The 18,382-nt window shown below is 38.3% G+C and overlaps 1 protein-coding gene across 2 annotated transcripts in view; it reads right to left on the bottom strand.

Moving 5' to 3' along the window:
• The window catches only part of XPO7 (exportin 7), a gene marked incomplete at its 5' end in the record, with an annotated part of 38,853 nt that extends 22,722 nt beyond the window's left edge, over nt 1–16,131 (bottom strand). The window contains 9 exons of one of the 2 annotated variants that reach the window (XM_079707031.1): nt 1,480–1,599; nt 3,386–3,459; nt 4,077–4,242; nt 6,101–6,205; nt 8,530–8,622; nt 9,635–9,801; nt 10,340–10,433; nt 15,432–15,578; nt 16,111–16,131. In XM_079707031.1, coding sequence (XP_079563157.1) covers nt 1,480–1,599; nt 3,386–3,459; nt 4,077–4,242; nt 6,101–6,205; nt 8,530–8,622; nt 9,635–9,801; nt 10,340–10,433; nt 15,432–15,578; nt 16,111–16,131 — 987 coding nt within the window. The remainder of the gene's footprint in view (nt 1–1,479; nt 1,600–3,385; nt 3,460–4,076; nt 4,243–6,100; nt 6,206–8,529; nt 8,623–9,634; nt 9,802–10,339; nt 10,434–15,431; nt 15,579–16,110) is intronic. The other variant, XM_079707032.1, reaches the window with a different exon arrangement.
• Between the last annotated feature and the right edge of the window lie 2,251 nt (nt 16,132–18,382).

The raw sequence follows: 18,382 nt of genomic DNA, 5'->3' as shown, positions 1-18,382 counted from the left end.
CTCAACTGGAAGAGTCCGAAACAGAAGCCCAGAAGGACAACACTACTTGCCCAGGGCTGTAAAGTTGATTAACGGCAGAAAACGGGCACGATCTAAGATGTGACTGGTCTGTTTGCTTCCCACCAATCAAATGAAAAGTAATGAGATTTTTATTTTCACATCTGTTAAATCTGCCATTAAGCGCAACTAAACTACAGTGGCAAAGTTACACAAATATTTCATATATTATATCGTCTTTGCTACAATAAACGTACTCCTATATTAGTATGTTTATGTATTTTATTATATACTTATATCAAACACTTTTCATCTGTTTGCATACTACACCAGCATACTTGTTTCCTTACATATGTCCTCCTCTATTAGAGGAGGGCAGGTTTTGTTTTGCTCACCACTGAATCCCTGGCACATGGTAGGTGGCTCCATACAATTTGTTGATAGAATAAATGAATTTTTAAAAAGAGGGAGACAACAGAGTATATTTAAAAGTGAACTGTTTTTTGTGATATTTTCTAGTGTGGAGAAGAAATACTTAAAAAAAAGAGGTGTTAGCTGAGTCTTTGGGACTGAAAAAGACAAAAGGGCAACTGAGTTATGGAATGAATATCTGAACGAGAAATAGCTCCCCTCCCACCTAAATGAAGCCCTATACACTTAGGTAAATAATGTACATTCAAAAAAATGGAAATGAAAACAAAAAACAAATTTTAGATTCTTAATTTCTTTGGGAAAAATGACTAGCTCTATCCTTATTTTCCTTCAAAGTGATCCCTTCCCTAAAAGAATGCCATTTGCAGCAACATGGGTGGACCTAGAGATTGTCATACTGAGTGAGGTAAGTCAGACAAGGAAAGACAAATATCGTATGATATCGCTTACATGTGGAATCTAAAAAAAAGGGTACAAATGAACTTATTTACAAAACAGAAGTAAAGTCACGGATGTAGAAAACAAACTTATGGTTACCAGGGGATAAGAGGGGGAGGGATAAATTGGGAGACTGGGGTTGATATATACACACTACTGTATATAAAATAGGTAAGTAATAAGAACCTGCTGTATAGCACAGGGAACTCTACTCAATACCTTGTAATGGACTATGTGGGAAAAGAATCTAAAAAAAAGAGTGGATATATGTATATGTATAACTGATTCACCTTGCTGTACACCTGAAACTAACACAACATTGTAAATCAACTATACTCCAATAAAAATGAACAACAACAAAAGGGGATCCCTTCCCACAATTCCTACATTCCTGAAACTAGAGGATACAAGCTCCTCTTCTGGGTAAGTATTATTTAGATCTACAAATATACACTCACTTAAATCTTCTGAAGGATGACAGACTGAACTGTTTTCTATGATTTCTGCTAAGTGTGACCTCTAGATTGATTTTTCTTTGGAGCCATAACAGGCATATACTAATCATACACACATATACACACACAAGTAAAAATAATTTCTCAAAAACCTTACCTGTGGGTTTTCCAGTATTCGTTTAACACCATCAACAAGGTGAGAGAGAAACTTGGCCCTCTCTGCATTGTTAAACAGGGATCTTCTAACTGAGGCAATCTGTACTAAGCACGATAATACCTAAAGCAGGGCACAACCCAAACACAAATGATCAAAAAGACTGTATAGCTATTTTCATTACCCTTTCCCCTGCTGTAAATATTCTTCTTTACATATAGCACTAATGCTGTTCTTTCAACCCCTGCTACCATTATAATGATATAAAAAAAAAGATCAAGGGGGATGTAGCTTAGGATATCTGAAACAGCTTTATTAAAAGAAACATAAAAAGAGCATCAGATCCAGGTTGATTGTAACAACTAGTTAAATCCATAGTTTGGAAATTCATCTACATTTTATTCTTTGACCACCCTGATGGCTTCTTTGATTTGTGTTTAAGATATATATTTAAAGCTTGAAAATACCAAGCAATTCATAGTTTAAATAATGCTTTAGATTTAGTTTTTTTTGTTTGTTTTATTAAGGCCTTTTGGCTAATCAGCCTTTGCTATGTACTGCTATAATGAAATAACCAAGTCAGATCTGTGCCCTAAAGAAAACAGGTTTTAAAATGAAACCATTTCCCCTTTCCCCGCTGTGCTAGATATTTACATTCTGTTTGCCCCTCCAGGTCTGTTTTCTGCCCTTCTCCTCCCTGCTCCGCTCCCTGGGAGGCTGACCTCTGTTGACTAACAACAGCCAAGTTCCCTTGCCTTCTTGCTTCTCATTGGCTTCAACCACTGGAAAGTACCAGCAGGAGATCAAGGGCAGGAAGAAAGAGGAGCCCCCTCCCCACCCCCGGCTGGGCCATGGTTGGCAGAGTTTCTCTACCTCTGGTGAACAGCCCTCCCCTGAGTCACAGCTTCAGCTCTCTCCAGGGTTTCTTCCCCCTGCCCCTTGAGGCTGCCCACTATTGCTAGCCCCAGGGGGTGTACATCACCACCCCTTGTTGGATTCCCTTAATTTTGCCCACCCCTTTACGAACAGTCCTTTCATTAATTACCCTTCTTAAGTGCGTTACCTTTTCCTGAAGTAAACTTAACGATACAAAAAACACGAGCTCATGTTTCTGCTAAAGTGAAGGTCCACATTAATTTGGAAAAGTGCTATTACCAGGAAAGTAGTCTACTGCAGAAAAACTACGCAAAACACCCACTTACTTTACTGTATTTTCTTTGCATGTTTTGTACAATGGTATTTTATACCAACAATCTGAAATATCAGACCAACGCCTTTTAGGACCTGAATGAATTTTGAGATTTGAGGAGGTTAATTATTGCTTTAAAGGAGAAATGCAGCATTCCCAAGAGGTTTCAAATGTTATTCAGGATAAGTATGCAAATATGCCTTCCCAATACAGCTTCCATTTAGCACTTATGTAACATATGCTTGAGGGATTTTCAGAAATTTTCTTAGTCTTGACAATCTTCAAATAGGCAATATAAGGTGAATTCCCCACATTCTAGCCTGTGGCAATTTGAGGGATAGTATAAAGCCAGATACAAAGGGGAGACCAAAAGAGCTTGACATCTGCAGCAATCTGTCATTAATGACAGGAACAATTATTTTTGGCCACACTGCGTGGCTTGCGGGATCTTAGTTCCCCAACCAGGGACTGAACCCGGGCCCCTGCAGTGAAAGCGTGAATTCCTAACCACTGGACCGCCAAGGAATTCCCAGGAACAATTTAGAAGGAATTAAGACTTTACTGTGAGAACCTTTAGGTGACAAGCTTTATCTCAAAAGGCTAGACAACTAACCCTACTATTTCTATGCTTTACTTCTATGATTTTGTACAACAGAATGAACATAAGGCTTATTCACCAATTGCTACGTTCTAGAAATAGAAACTGTGGTCCTGACTCACCAGAGGTGAAAACGAAGGAGGGATGGAATGATACAGGTCAAAAAACAGTTGCAGAGTTGAAGAATCTAAGAACGCTGAAAGACAAAAGAGCACTTTACTGAGTACGTCTGCACAATGCAGCTGGCACACTCCGGTGCTATAGTCATCGGGGAGCATATCTTCCTGATTTCTTATCTTACAGAATGTTTATTTCATTTGAAAGTGATAAGCTAATAGAGGCTTTTTGTTTTCCGTTCTTTGTTTTGTTTTGTTTTTTTTTAAGCACTTGTTTTTAGCTCCTCTAAGAAATGGATTCATTCTTCTGATTCTCAAACAACTTAAGACAATCAGAACTCTGTTCATAGCAAGAATTTTTATCCTTAGGAATACAATACCAAGCATAAGCACAAGTTCTTTTATTTGATTTTGTTTTTAAAGTTAGAAATTCCCTCAAATGAGTAAGATATCAGAAGTCTCTAGGTGATTAACATAAGGTCAAACTCACATCCGCCAGGAACCCAGTAATTAAAGAGTTCTCCCTGGCTGGGGGATCCTCCAACAGCCTCTCTCTCTGACTTTAAAAAGACCCATACTGACATCCTAAGTTTTCTCTAAGAGCAAGCAGGGGATTTGCCAGGGGTTCCTGAGACCACCCTGCAGACTCCAGGTAGAGTGGAGAGGCAACCTGTTTCAGAGGGTGTGACTGTATTACCTGATCGCCAGCTGGTGGGAATCTGTACCGTGCACAGGTCATCTGAGGACTCATCAGTAGAAGTGCCGATGAAATCAAAGTTTAGGCAGTTATGAGTGAGTTTGAGCAGTTGCATCAGCAAGCCATGCTGACTTTCATCATTCAAGTTCAGATTCTTTCCAGAAGCCTGTAAAAATGACCACATATGAGCCCCAAACAATCACTCCTCTCTTCCAAGCTTGCTACCAGACTTACGAGGAGGCCGCTAAGCCAGAAAAGGAGGGCGGTATTCCAACACAGTCAAGTGACGTTTCTCTCCCAAAAGATGCTGCACTTCCATCACCTTCAAAGTCCTTCCATCACTATGAAACTCCTAGCTCCTTATTTACTATTAAAACATATTTACTATAAAAACATGAAGCTGGGGGCTTCCCTGGTGGCGCAGTGGTTGAGAGTCTGCCTGCCGATGCAGGGGACACGGGTTCGTGCCCTGGTCCGGGAAGATCCCACATGCCGCGGAGCGGCTGGGCCCGTGAGCCATGGCCGCTAAGCCTGCGCGTCCGGAGCCTGTGCTCCGCAACGGGAGAGGCCACAACAGTGAGAGGCCCGCGTACCGCAAAAAAAAAAAAATAAAAAAATAAAAATCACAAAAAACCATGAAGCTCGTATTTAAAGAAATTCCCCCTTTGACACTTACTCTTTACATGCTGTTGGCATCGTGGCCACAGTGAATTCTGAAGCAGTATGGGATGTTTGGTTACTTTATTTGAATTTTAGATCCTTATCATTTCTAGACAGGGCTGGATTAAACTCTGGAGGGAGTTCTAGTAAATTTTACACCCTGCCCTATCTTCCTTCCTCTTTTTAACATTACCATCGCCAGCATCAACAAAAATCTTTCAGACCACAATCAAAACAAAATCACCACTGAATTTTATTTATTCATCAGCAGTGTACCGGCCTATAGCTCGATAGTGGTCCAGAGCTACGGTGACTATGAGATTCAAATATCTACCAGCTGTGACCTCAGTGACTGGCTGGCTCATTGTTTTTGACAGAATCAGTATTAGAGGAGGTTTCAAGGCTCAGTTTTCTCAAAAGCTTTTTCCCTCTAGAAACAGCTTTTGCGAGGCAGCTTGTGAGCTACAACAGCTTTTGCGAGGCAGCTTGCCCAAACTGAGAATTTTTTGGGAATTCTGAAGTAAAACTAGGTAACTGAAGGAAAAGATGGACATCATTAACTGGGACAAAAGAAAAATCCAAACTTGCTTCTAATCGTACAATTGAGACATACTGGAAAATGAGAACAAGAACAAGAAAACAAACAAACAAAAAACCCCCAAATGAACACAAAGCCAGAGGCTAATTCCATTTGGCTTTCTACAGCGACAAAGCATCCAAACATGGTTATACATGTGTAGAACTCACAAGTTAACATTTCTTCCTTAGTTCAAGTCTATCAATAAATGAAATACCAACTTTCTATTTTAAAACTGGTAATTTCCTTCTGTGATACTGTCTACTCCTTCAGGTTATGAAATCTAAGTGGATGTTAAAAATTCAAAATCTGCTTTTCCTTACAGATGTTGCTTGTTTACTTGCTGCCTGTAACTCAGCAGGGGACAGGGAAGCCAGCCTAGTTTTAGTATGCTAACAATGTAGTCTGAGACGGCTTTCAAAGCACTGAGAATCCAAACACCATAAAGTGAAGATCCTTTTACTCCACATAGGAAGATCTTATGCGGATATAAAAAAAGCAAACAAGAAAAACCTCAAACTTTGTGGTAAACTAGTTCCTTTAAAATAGGAGCATGGGATAAGTGTTCACATACTGCTCTTTACCTAGGGGAATAGATGTGAAATAGGGAAATCACAATTCTTTCTTTCAGTTTGGTAAGTTTCTTCCACAGCTTGGACATATGTATTACGTGAGACATGACGATGATTAAAGAGATGCATAAACTCTCATGGGGTCATAACGAGTCTCCACTTATTCTCATCCTGTCAAAAGGACCTGTGAAGCAGGTCCCAACATACAATCTCACCTGTTTTAGCAGATTGCAGGAAAGAGTGAAGATATCAAATAACGATGAATCTCGGAAAGAAGAGGCTATTTTTCTGTGCTTGGTTAAAGGATGGGTGGTGTCTGCCTGTGCAGAAAAACAAAGCAATGCAAGTTTTAGAATTAGTTGCAAAGAAAAAAATTTTCATGTAGACTTCAAGTAAACTAGAAGGATTTTCAATAAGACCAACATAAATAACAAAATACATTTTAAACATTTAAGTTACTGTTAGACCATATTTAGTGAGAGAGTGCAGATGACAATAAGCTGCTAATAACAGCTAGCCAGGATATCATGTCTCTACTGCATACAGAGGGAAGACAGAAGGAGAGGTGAGTATCTCCACTGCAAAGTTTTAATTTCCTCTGCACTAAGGGAGGTAAAATTTAACAAACTGTTGGAAGACATTGCTAATAATTTCTATCATGTTGTATTATGGCTTAGTCTCAAAACCAGACAGTAGCAAGGCTTGGGTTTTGGTAAACAATCCAGTCAGGGCTGAACTTACTACAAAATTTCTAAAACAGTCATTGACTAACAGCCATGAACTTAGGATAGACGATAGCCTGTAATACTCTCTTCCTTCTCTAACGTATTTCAACGTGCAGTCTATACCACAGAAGTGAGTACTTAAATTAAGTGGTTGTATTCGTCTCTCATTTACTCCTCTGTTCTTGTCTTTTCGTCATATTTTAAAGGTTTTTGTGGTCAAGGATTAAGTCTTTTACTTCTTTAGTATGCCCTCTATTTCTGACACATAGTAGGTACTCAATGAGTGCAATAAAGGAATTTCAACGTTGCCTAGAGTAATTTCAGCCCAACCATTTACTGTAAGCTTAAATCTCTTCTATATACTGTTCAGTTCAACCAGGAGGGAGCTCATTTTGCTTTTGGCCCATTAAAGAAAAAATGCAGCAAGATTTCTGATAGACAACCAAGTTATGGAATGCCCCCTTAATTTTATTTCTAAGTTCAAATAGGAATGGTAACAGAAATATGCTTTCTGATTTAAATGACAACCAAAAAAAAAGAAAAAAGCCAATAGAAAACTAAGTTACACAGAGGTTCAAAGTGTTCCGATTTTAGCTTCCGTGTCACTGTGTTATCGTAAATGTCTTGGATAAAAAGGTGATGCTAGATTATATACCAGATGCTATATATAATCTGTTATACTGATCATAATACAGAGAATAATTACATCTTAAGTATGTCACACACATTTCTATTATTTTCTTAAAAAAGACAAAATTTCAAAGATTTAAAAAATACCAACACTGATGGATTTTCTGGAACCAAGCTTCAAAGGGGAGAGCATTAACCCCACAATCTCTGTACTTAGTTAACGCATGCTCTCTTACTACAAGGGTAATAGTGGGTAAATAATAAGTTAGTTGCTAAGAGCACAGGCTCTGCAATAAGCCTATATGGGTTTGAATTCATATACTGTTGCCAGGTAACTGTGACACTGTAGGCAAATTATTCAACCTTTATGAGCCTCAGTTTCCTTATCTAGGAAATGGGATAACCAGAGTCCCTATCTCACAGGACTACTGTGAGAATAAAATTAGTATAAGTAAAGTGCTTAGAACAGTGCCTGTCACATAGAAATCACTCAAAAGTGTGAGCTATTATTTTGATAATTACCAACCGCAATGGGGATTGCATGTGACAGAGAACACAGTATGGACTCCAGATTTTAACAGGCTATAAGCTAGTGCATTTAAAATAGTACCAACTCACAGTTAAAATTTCTCAGGGTTAATAGAAATGTCTGCATAAATACAAGCAGTAGCAACAATGATGCCAGTGTAATTAATAGCTGACAACTGAAGGGTGAGATGTTACAATTAATATTAATTCTGGCCTGTTCAATAATTAGAACATTTTAGCTGGATACAAAAGTAAATGACTAAAAAATAATAGCCAGAGCAAAAGAAAGCCACTGGTGTTTCCTCTGTAGTAATCTGTGACATCAATGACTATTTAAAAAAACTACCTGGTATTTAGCAGAATGTTTCGTGCATTCTGAAAAGATTATCAGCAAAATCTTTAATAACAGCACATGAGAACTGATTTTTGAATCTTTACCAACACATTAATTTATACAGCGGAAGAGGCACCACCAATGATGCTGGTTTCCTAAGTTCTGACTTAGGACCATTGCTCTCATCTCTAACAATGAACATTAATACCACTGAGGAAAGCTGAGATGAGAGGAAAAAATATTTCGGAGACAGAAGGGGATCTGGATATTAAGAGGGAGGCAGACTGCACTTACAGAGGGAAACCCAATGGAACTAGTTTGTTTCAAAAGGGCATTAATCACTTACCGCAAAAGCACACAACTGCCAAAAAAGATCATCCCACACACAGCAGAAAACACCAATACTAAGAAAAAATATGGCACTTACTTCAATGAGGAAGGCTGTAGCACTTACTTGATTAATTTCATTGGTTAGCTGAGATAAAATTGTGACACCAATGATGCAGTATTCAACACTATCCTGGTTTAAAAAAAAAAAAAGGCAGAAAGAGTTGGCCTGTGCAGCTTGATTTCAGCATTTGGAATGCAGTCATACTCTTGAAATAACAGAGTCCTGTGCTGCTATTAAAACTGCCTAGACAATGTAGCAAGAAACTGTAGTTTAAAACTGCTGCTTTGCAGGACATAAAATCTAACCTGCCATAAAAGAAGACTGCTAAATCTGACTTCATCAAAATTGAAACCCTTTGTATTTTAAAAATACCCTTAAGTATCATACCATACATATCACAGAAAGAGAAACTAGCAAATCACATTTAAGATAAATGATGAACGTGTAAGATAATTTACAAAGAGACTGTATACAAAAAAGGGCAAAGAACCCGATAAAAAAATGTACGTAAGATATAAACAGGAAGTTCACAGAAAAACAAAAATAAGTAGTAAATCAGCATATGAAAATTTGTTCTGTCTCATTTATAACTCAAATGCTGAGCTACCGATTCTTTCTACCTACCAAACTGGAAAAATAAAAAAGCTGAGGTCACAGGGTGGAGGTACAGGGAAATAGGCATTCTTTTAATTGTTACAGGGAACAACTTTTTTTTGAGGGTAATTTGGAAATATCCTTGCAAACCCAAAATACACACATCCCTCTGATTGAATAATTCAAAGGCTGGGAATTCACACTATAAACACACTTAACTCAAAGTATAAAAAGATATATATATATATACACACACGCACACTAGGGTATTCACTGAAGTATTTATTTAAGTCAAGATATAGATACTAACTAAATGCCCACCTATAAGAGTTAAATGAATTATGGTATTTTAAACTGGAATGGTATGTAAGCATTAGAAAGAATGAAGCAGGTTTTGTGCTGACATCTAAACATGTAAAGCCCAGACACATGAAGAGTTAAAAAGACACACAAGAATATATACCAAGTAATTCCACTTATAGATCAATATATAAGTAAGCATATATTGCGTCACCCATTTTTATTCCATCAAACACATAAATCATACCTGTAAAAACCTTGTGACATCTGTGATTGCATTTCTGAAGACATAGTCATCCTTCTGACAGTCAAACCAGCCCAGTTTTGTGATTCTGGCATATAACTGAATGAGTGCTTGTGTCACGAAAGTAGCCAACTTTGGCCGAGTGGCAAGGTAGTTGAGCACATAGTTCCCTATAAAACAAAAGTAATCTACATCGTAGAAGGCCCTGCCAGGGAAGGGTGTACATCTTTAAATGTCTAAGAGGCGGTAAATTTAAACTATTTACCCTAAACTTCCCTAATTATTCACACTATTGAGAAATGGGACTTGGAATTTAAGATTCATAGGCTTTCCAACACAGAATATACAACGTGTCACAATGAAGAATCTGAGGTAAGGCAGCGTTGAATCTATCCCTCGATGGTTAAATAGCACGGTCTGCACAGAATTCAAAATCCTTAACAATGTTTTTCTTAGTTATTAGTGACAGTAAAGACTGAATGAAAGAAACCTTCTGAAAACCGAAGGGATAATGCAGGCTTTATCTAGAAACAATTATATTGGGTCCTCTTCACTTTTAAGCCCAAATTCTGGAAAGAAACTGGATTCTAGATATTCTGTATGCTTAGCAATTTCAGAACATTATCAGACAAGCAACATAAATGTAACTATTACTAGAACATCACTCAACTAATTTCTTTAAGAGAAAAAAGATAACTCTCTACTTACGAATATCTATTCGTTGTTCCAATGGTAGAGGGTTATTTGTGCGCGATACAAGCTTTGTAAGGCATGTAGCTGCCAGTAACTGGGAGTAAGATGACTGTGAAAAGAGGGGGGAAAGGACTTAGAATTCAATTTTGTTGAGTTAGTCAGTCATAAAGTTTTTAACTTGGAGATCTGTTCTCAAATTCAAGAAAATTAATCGGCTTTGCTATACTTAATCCTCAGGATTTTAAAGGGTCACATACTAAGGAAAAATGAGCCCCACAAAGCATATGTGCTCATTAAGCTGATTTCAGTCATGAACAAAGGGCAGGATAAAGTGAATGGCTGATCACACTGAACCTAATACAGGTATCTGTATCACTTTGAGAGGGCAGAAGTTAGAGGGGCTCTTCTCAGAAGAAGCTAAATCTCTTCTTTCATTTAAATCAAGAAATCTTCTCCCTCCAACGGCCTTGTTATAACGATGTTTCAAAAAGTTTCACCTCATAATACTCCTACAGTATGGCATTAGAAAGAGGGGAAAAAAAAAAAAAGAAGACAAGAAGAAGTAGTTTTAGAAGGAACCACCACATTATGCTGGGTAGTTAATCCCCCAATTGTATCTTCCCATCAGCACAACTATCAATCAGCTACAGCTTTGGGGAATGTATATGCTAGTTTTTGTAGTAAATTCCTAACAATAATTTATGAGAAAGAAAAATTATGCCCTAGGCAATGGAATAGCATTATCATTCTCAAGTGTGGATTTTAATGAATTTTAACCTTATGGAGAATCAGAGTATTCTATCTGATCATAATGTATAAGGAGGAGCCGTGTGCAAATTCAGATTCCCCCATGTGGCTATATTATACAATGTCACATAACAGGGACAGACTCAGAATCATCAAAACAATTTAATCAAGGGTTCAACATAATTTCCCATGAAACTATAAGTCCTTAAGACAGTAGGCTATCCATAGGCATTACATCATCCCATCAGTTATAAAAATAGCTTAAGTTTATGGAAAAATCTATAAAAGTGACTTTGACATCTGATTTTTTTTTTTTACATCTTTTTTGGAGTATAATTGCTTTGCAATGGTGTGTTAGTTTCTGCTTTATAACAAAGTGAATCAGTTATACATATACATATGTGCCCATCTCTCTTCCCTCTTGCGTCTCCCTCCCTCCCACCCTCCCTATCCCACTACCCCAGGCGGTCACAAAGCACCAAGCTGATCTCCCTGTGCTATGCAGCTGCTTCCCACTAGCTAGCTACCTTACGTTTGGTAGTGGATATATGTCCATGCCTCTCTCTCGCTTTGTCACATCTTACCCTTCCCGCTCCCCATATCCTCAAGTCCATTCTCTAGTAGGTCTGTGTCTTTATTCCTGTATTATGCCTAGGTTCTTCATGATATTTTTTTTCTTAAATTCCATATATATGTGTTAGCATACGATATTTGTCTTTCTCTTTCTGACTTACTTCACTCTGTATGACAGACTCTAGGTCTATCCACCTCATTACACATAGCTCAATTTTGTTTCTTTTTATGGCTGAGTAATATTCCATTGTATGTATGTGCCACATCTTCTTTATCCATTCATCCGATGATGGACACTTAGGTTGTTTCCATCTCCGGGCTATTGTAAATAGAGCTGCAATGAACATTTTGGTACATGACTCTTTTTGAATTATGGTTTTCTCAGGGTATATGCCCAGTAGTGGGATTGCTGGGTCATATGGTAGTTCTGTTTGTAGTTTTTTAAGGCACCTCCATACTGTTCTCCATAGTGGCTGTAACAATTCACATTCCCACCAACAGTGCAAGAGGGTTCCCTTTTCTCCACACCCTCTCCAGCATTTATTGTTTCTAGATTTTTTGATGATGGTCATTCTGACTGGTGTGAGATGATATCCCATTGTAGTTTTGATTTGCATTTCTCTAATGATTAATGATGTTGAGCATTCTTTCATGTGTTTGTTGGCAATCTGTATATCTTCTTTGGAGAAATGTCTATTTAGGTCTTCTGCCCATTTTTGGATTGGGTTGTTTTTTTTGTTATTGAGCTGCTTATAAATTTTGGAGATTAAGCCTTTGTCAGTTGCTTCATTTGCAAATATTTTCTCCCATTCTGAGGGCTGTCTTTTGGTCTTGTTTATGGTTTCCTTTGCTGTGCAAAAGCTTTGAAGTTTCATTAGGTCCCATTTGTTTATCTTTGTTTTTATTTCCATTTCTCTAGGAGGTGGGTCCAAAAGGATCTTGCTGTGATTTATGTCATAGAGTGTTCTGCCTATGTCTTCCTCTAAGAGTTTGATAGTGTCTGGCCTTACGTTTAGGTCTTTAATCCATTTTGAGCCTATTTTTGTGTATGGTGTTAGAGAGTGATCTAATCTCATACTTTTACATGTAGCTGTCCAGTTTTCCCAGCACCACTTATTGAAGAGGCTGTCCTTTCTCCACTGTACATTCCTGCCTCCTTTATCAAAGATAAGGTGACCATATGTGCGTGTGTTTATCTCTGGGCTTTCTATCCTGTTCCATTGATCTATATTTCTGTTTTTGTGCCAGTACCATACTGTCTTGATTACTGTAGCTTCGTAGTATAGCCTGAAGTCAGGGAGCCTGATTCCTCCAGCTGCGTTTTTCGTTCTCAAGATTGCTTTGGCTATTCGGGGTCTTTTGTGTTTCCATACAAATTGTGAAATTTTTTGTTCTAGTTCTGTGAAAAATGCCAGTGGTAGTTTGATAGGGATTGCATTGAATCTATAGATTGTTTTGGGTAGTAGAGTCATTTTCACAATGTTGATTCTTCCAATCCAAGAACATGGTATATCTCTCCATCTATTTGTATCATCTTTCATTTCTTTCATCAGTGTCTTATAATTTTCTGCATACAGGTCTCTTGTCTCCTTAGGTAGGTTTATTCCTAGATATTTTATTCTTTTTGTTGCAATGGTAAATGGGAGTGTTTTCTTCATTTCTCTTTCAGATTTTTCATCATTAGTGTATAGGAATGCCAGAGATTTCTGTGCATTAATTTTGTATCCTGCAACTTTACCAAATTCATTGATTAGCTCTAGTAGTTTTCTGGTAGCATCTTTAGGATTCTCTATGTAGAGTATCATGTCATCTGCAAACAGTGACAGCTTTACTTCTTCTTTTCCAATTTGGATTCCTTTTATTTCCTTTTCTTCTCTGATTGCTGTGGCTAAAACTTCCAAAACTAGGTTGAATAAGAGTGGTGAGAGTGGGCAACCTTGTCTTGTTCCTGATTTTAGTGGAAATGGTTTCAGTTTTTCACCATTGAGGACGATGTTGGCTGTGGGTTTGTCATATATGGCCTTTATTATGTTGAGGAAAGCTCCCTCTATGCCTACTTTCTGCAGGGTTTTTATCATAAACGGGTGTTGAATTTTGTTGAAAGCTTTCTCTGCATCTATTGAGATGATCATATGGTTTTTCTCCTTCAATTTGTTAATATGGTGTATCACGTTGATTGATTTGCATATATTGAAGAATCCTTGCATTCCTGGAATAAACCCCACTTGATCATGGTGTATGACATGTGATTTTTATTCAACACCCTTGAACATGGTTTAAACTGACTAAAGCAGGTGTGTCAAATCGCTAATAATGCAAGAGAGGCTATTATAACTATAGAACATAGTGTATATCTATACACTATATAACATGTAAATGGTTTCTGCATATAATTCCAATAAATCTGCTAAGTCACTAAGAAGTCAATAGAGATTAAAAAGGAAGAACCCACTATAATTAAGTGTTTTCAGTATTGCACCAACCCTGTTTTATTCCAGCCTGTTGACTGACAACATGAGGAACTGGAGTTAACAGTGTCACAAATGACACTGTGGGGCTCCAGTGGGAGTCAAATGAGAGCTAGCTGTGCATCTCCCACAGTACAAATCCAAGTGGATCAATCCTAGAACCAAGGGATTGAAAAGAAATACAAAAAAATCTGAAAATAGAACAGAGCCCTACACAGTCTCTGACCATGACTGTAATCTTGTAAGCTTGGGAAAAGAGTTAGCTCCCTCAGCTACTAAAGGATATTATTTAGCCAACTATAATTTGTTCAGTTTACTGCATAAATTCTGTAATACTACTAATGCAAATTCAAAAATGAAGTCATCTAGAATTCTATACTCTCAACAAATTAACTGCTTTCCTCCTTTTCACATTTCCTTTTAGTCTTCAGCAGAGTGCTGGCTCCTGGTCTAGCTGGGATTCTAACTGTCTTGATGCCCTTTCATGATACCCTGGTTGGATGCTTACCCTTCCTAAGACCTCCATCTTGCCAAAAATATTAACTTAATCAAGTCATGTCTCATTAAAAGCATTATTGATCATTGCATGCCATTTTTTTTTTCTTTTTTTTTTTTTTTGCGGTACGCGGGCCTCTGTCGTGGCCTCTCCCGTTGTGGAGCACAGGCTCTGGACGCGCAAGCTCAGCGGCCATGGCTCACGGGCCCCGTCTCTCCGTGGCATGTGGCATCTTCCCGGACCGGGGCACGAACCCGTGTCCCCTGCATCGGCAGGCGGACTCTCAACCACTGCGCCACCAGGGAAGCTCTGCATGCCATTCTTAAGCTGGAAGAGGTTCTAATTCCATTTTAAAAACTGTAACTTCCTGTAATTTTCATTGTCGAGGTAATTTCTTCCCCTACACTTCTAAGACAAGAAGCAGCTGTGGTACAGGGGAGGAAAAACAGAGAAGACTAAGGATCTTACAAGGTGACATGAACTTTGTGGATAAGAAATGTCAATTATATACAACCCTGTCTTCTTTGTAAAGGATACGAAGTGGTACTTAAGTGTAAAAAACAGAAAAAGAGTCCCAGAAATTTGATTCAAGACGAAAAATTACAGGACAAAAATATACGCTCAATGAGATTTTCCCTGATGAGTCTGTAAGGTCTTTTTTGCCAACCTGGCAGGTGTGGTACATTTTTAAAGTGAAATGAACAAGGCAGAGGTACCTAGAAAAATCAAGGAACAGAAATTATCCCAATCCACCCCTAAACTCAGAACCAGAATATATTTTCCTAAACCTGTTACCCTTTAGGATTTTTCAAATCTTACGTACACTTCCTCTTTCGAGGAGTAGCTGGCACTTGCTCAGGCAATCAGGGCTGTTGGTGAATTCAACCAAGGCTTTCTCTGCCTGGAGTCGAGTGGTTGTATCTGTTGTTTCATACAGCTGTTTGCACAGATTCTCTAGTTGGGCCAGGCTCTGGAAAAGATCAGTCAGAAAAGAAATCAGTCGAGCCTACTATATACACAAGGTACTGTGCTCGAAATGACTGGATAAAGATAAATAATAATCAATGAAGACAGACTTGCTTCTCAACATGGAGGAGAATCTGGGTGACCTTCAATAAAAACCATTTACAGCCTTCTTTATTTGAGGCTTTAGAAAACAAAATGATAGAATGCCTAAAATATCTGTACACTTTTTCAGTCATTCCCTTAAAGATCAATCACAAATGACATATTTTTTTCCTTGCAGATACCCATCCTAAGCTTTTCCAAAAGGTTTTCAAATAAAAATTCAGAATTTACTTGCTCCGCCATCCATTTCAAGATTATGAATACTAGAGTCATCGCTGTAAAATTAAGCACATAAACACACAATGTAAGCATCACACAGATCTTTACACACGTTTAAGCATTCTCCCTTTGCCTAGTAGTTATCAGTTTACAGTTATGTGTATGCACAACAATGGCCAACATCTATGAGAAAGCTTCCGAATGCAAGTACGTACCTTCCTCCCCGGATCCCTCATGTCTAAAGTTCAGCGATTCTCTTCTGTTGCACTTTAAACTCTTGCTTTGGATCCAAATTTAAAACGCAGGGTCAAAATAAATTCAACCCTAGCATGTGCTCAGAGATAAGACATGGGAAACGCCCCCAAACAAACCCTTCTCTCCAAATCTTGAACCAGTTCCAGGGAGGCAGGAAGCAGATGGGTATGTGCTTTGGTCCAAACCCCAAAGGGATGCAAATCCACTTCCACTTAATGTGTTCAAAAGCAAAGAGGAAAGGAATGTGTAAGGGTTCATGTGACTGTCGCCTTTCACTGACTAGAGAGAAGGGCAAACATCTGCTAGTTTTCAAAGGACCAGTCTGGACTTTACGAAGAAATTCTGAGCCTATTTTCTACAGCAGCGAGCAAGATCTGGTTTAAGTAGTTTGAAGGATCCTACTATTAGAAAAGACAATTCTGACAAGAACAAAAATAATAATAATAATAATTAGACAAACCAACCTGTGTAAATACCCTAAAATACATTACACAGTCTGCCCAAGGCTTTTCATTATCACTTTATTTCATTATGCTGTGGCTTTATAAATCACAGCTTTTCTACTAAGCAGTAAAGCCCTTAGGGCAGGATACCTATTTTATTCAATCTGATTAATAGCTTTCAAACATTAACCTAAAGAAAACAAGAAAGACAAATACTGACCCACTAAGATCATCAGTCTCACTTCAGGGAGCCCTCTACAAACCGCCCACCTCCACTCCAAAACAAGATAAACAAACCACCCTTCAAAACATCTTGGGACTCTGATTAGGCTCCTGTTTAATCTGTCCCTCTCTGACTTCCAGAGGTCCCCCTTAATACCCTCCTCAATTCAAAAGCACAGAGAAAACTGTACTTGCAAAGCCAGATCTCAAGTAATGAAAGTTCTATAAGCAATAGCTGATTTTTTCATACAGCATATAAATACAAGGAATAGAGAATAAGGCTAATTAACTACATTTATTCCATAAAACACATGTGAAAGTCAGTGTTACGCCTGCCAGTACTGGCCAAACATCCAGTGAATCAGTTTAATTATAAATCCCCACATTCCTAAGCAAGGGATTAAATCTCTTTCACAACGTTTTTGTTTCAACCCAGCAGGCTGGTTCCCCCCTCCCCCCCCATGAAATGACTAACTTAAAAGGGGACAAATTATTTTCAAAATAGGTAACACAGAGGACATCAACAGAAAGATACCCTAACTGAAACTGAAAGATAGCTATAAAAGCTGGTATTAGGTGTCAGGGAGCAGCAGCAGCCTCCTAACCTCCACAGCTACCACGCACTACGAGAGCTTCCCAATATCCTCAACAGACACTCCCTAAAGAGTCAGGCTGCTTAAGGTATAATGACTCTCCTTGAAGTCTCATCAATCAGTTCCATAGCTCCCCCGGTGCAACTCTTGTTTGTGTTTATTACAACAAAGTTGTTCACAAGATGATGGCTAAGCATCTGTCACCGGTAGTTCCTTACTGCTAAAAACCTACATGCAGGTTATGGTGGGCTTTTTGGTTGTTGCCTTGTTTTGATTTGCTTTAATTTAGCAGACAAAAACATACTGCAGGGTAAGTCTGGTAATGAGTTCTCAGCTCAGGAAACAAGACCGTTTAAAAAACAAAAGAGTAATTTGACCATTTACACAAACAGTTTGGAGAACCGAAGCTCTATTTCTTTGTTTCCAGAAGAACAAATGGGAAACAATCTTGTTTTCCCAAACAATTAGTGAAAACATCTAAAAACCAAGTCATTTTATTTGGGTTGCCGGTACTACGCATCGAAGGAGGGGGGAATGAGACATTTACATTTCTGTTCTCTTGGATCCTAATGTTTCGGAAGCAAATCTACTAGATTACTTGGAATCACCTTTTTTGGGGACCCAGAATAAAACAATTTATCCTACAATGTTCGATCAGCCGTTGAAACTAGTTATTTCACATTTAGCAGCAAACACACCACCGTGTTTCCCCTTTGACGCAGTCCCTTCTTCCATTCAACCAGTTCTTAATAAGGACATTTTACACGATGCCGGTTCAGTCACAGAAGAGCCTCCAGAGAAGAATGTCTATTTTCTATTCCTGAGGCTGCCAAATTGATAATCCACAGAGAAACGTCCATCTGGTCCCACTGGAACATAAAAGCATGTCTGGGTGAAATACTTAACAAAACTGGAAAGTGATCTTCAACGAGCAAAGCACTACTTTAGTACAAGAAACTCAAGACAGTCAAACC

Source organism: Hyperoodon ampullatus (assembly GCF_949752795.1).
Source record: "Hyperoodon ampullatus genome assembly, chromosome: 6".
Lineage (NCBI taxonomy): Eukaryota > Metazoa > Chordata > Mammalia > Artiodactyla > Ziphiidae > Hyperoodon > Hyperoodon ampullatus.
The sequence above is the reverse complement of the archived record's forward strand: the minus strand, read 5'-3'. Positions and strand labels throughout refer to the sequence as shown.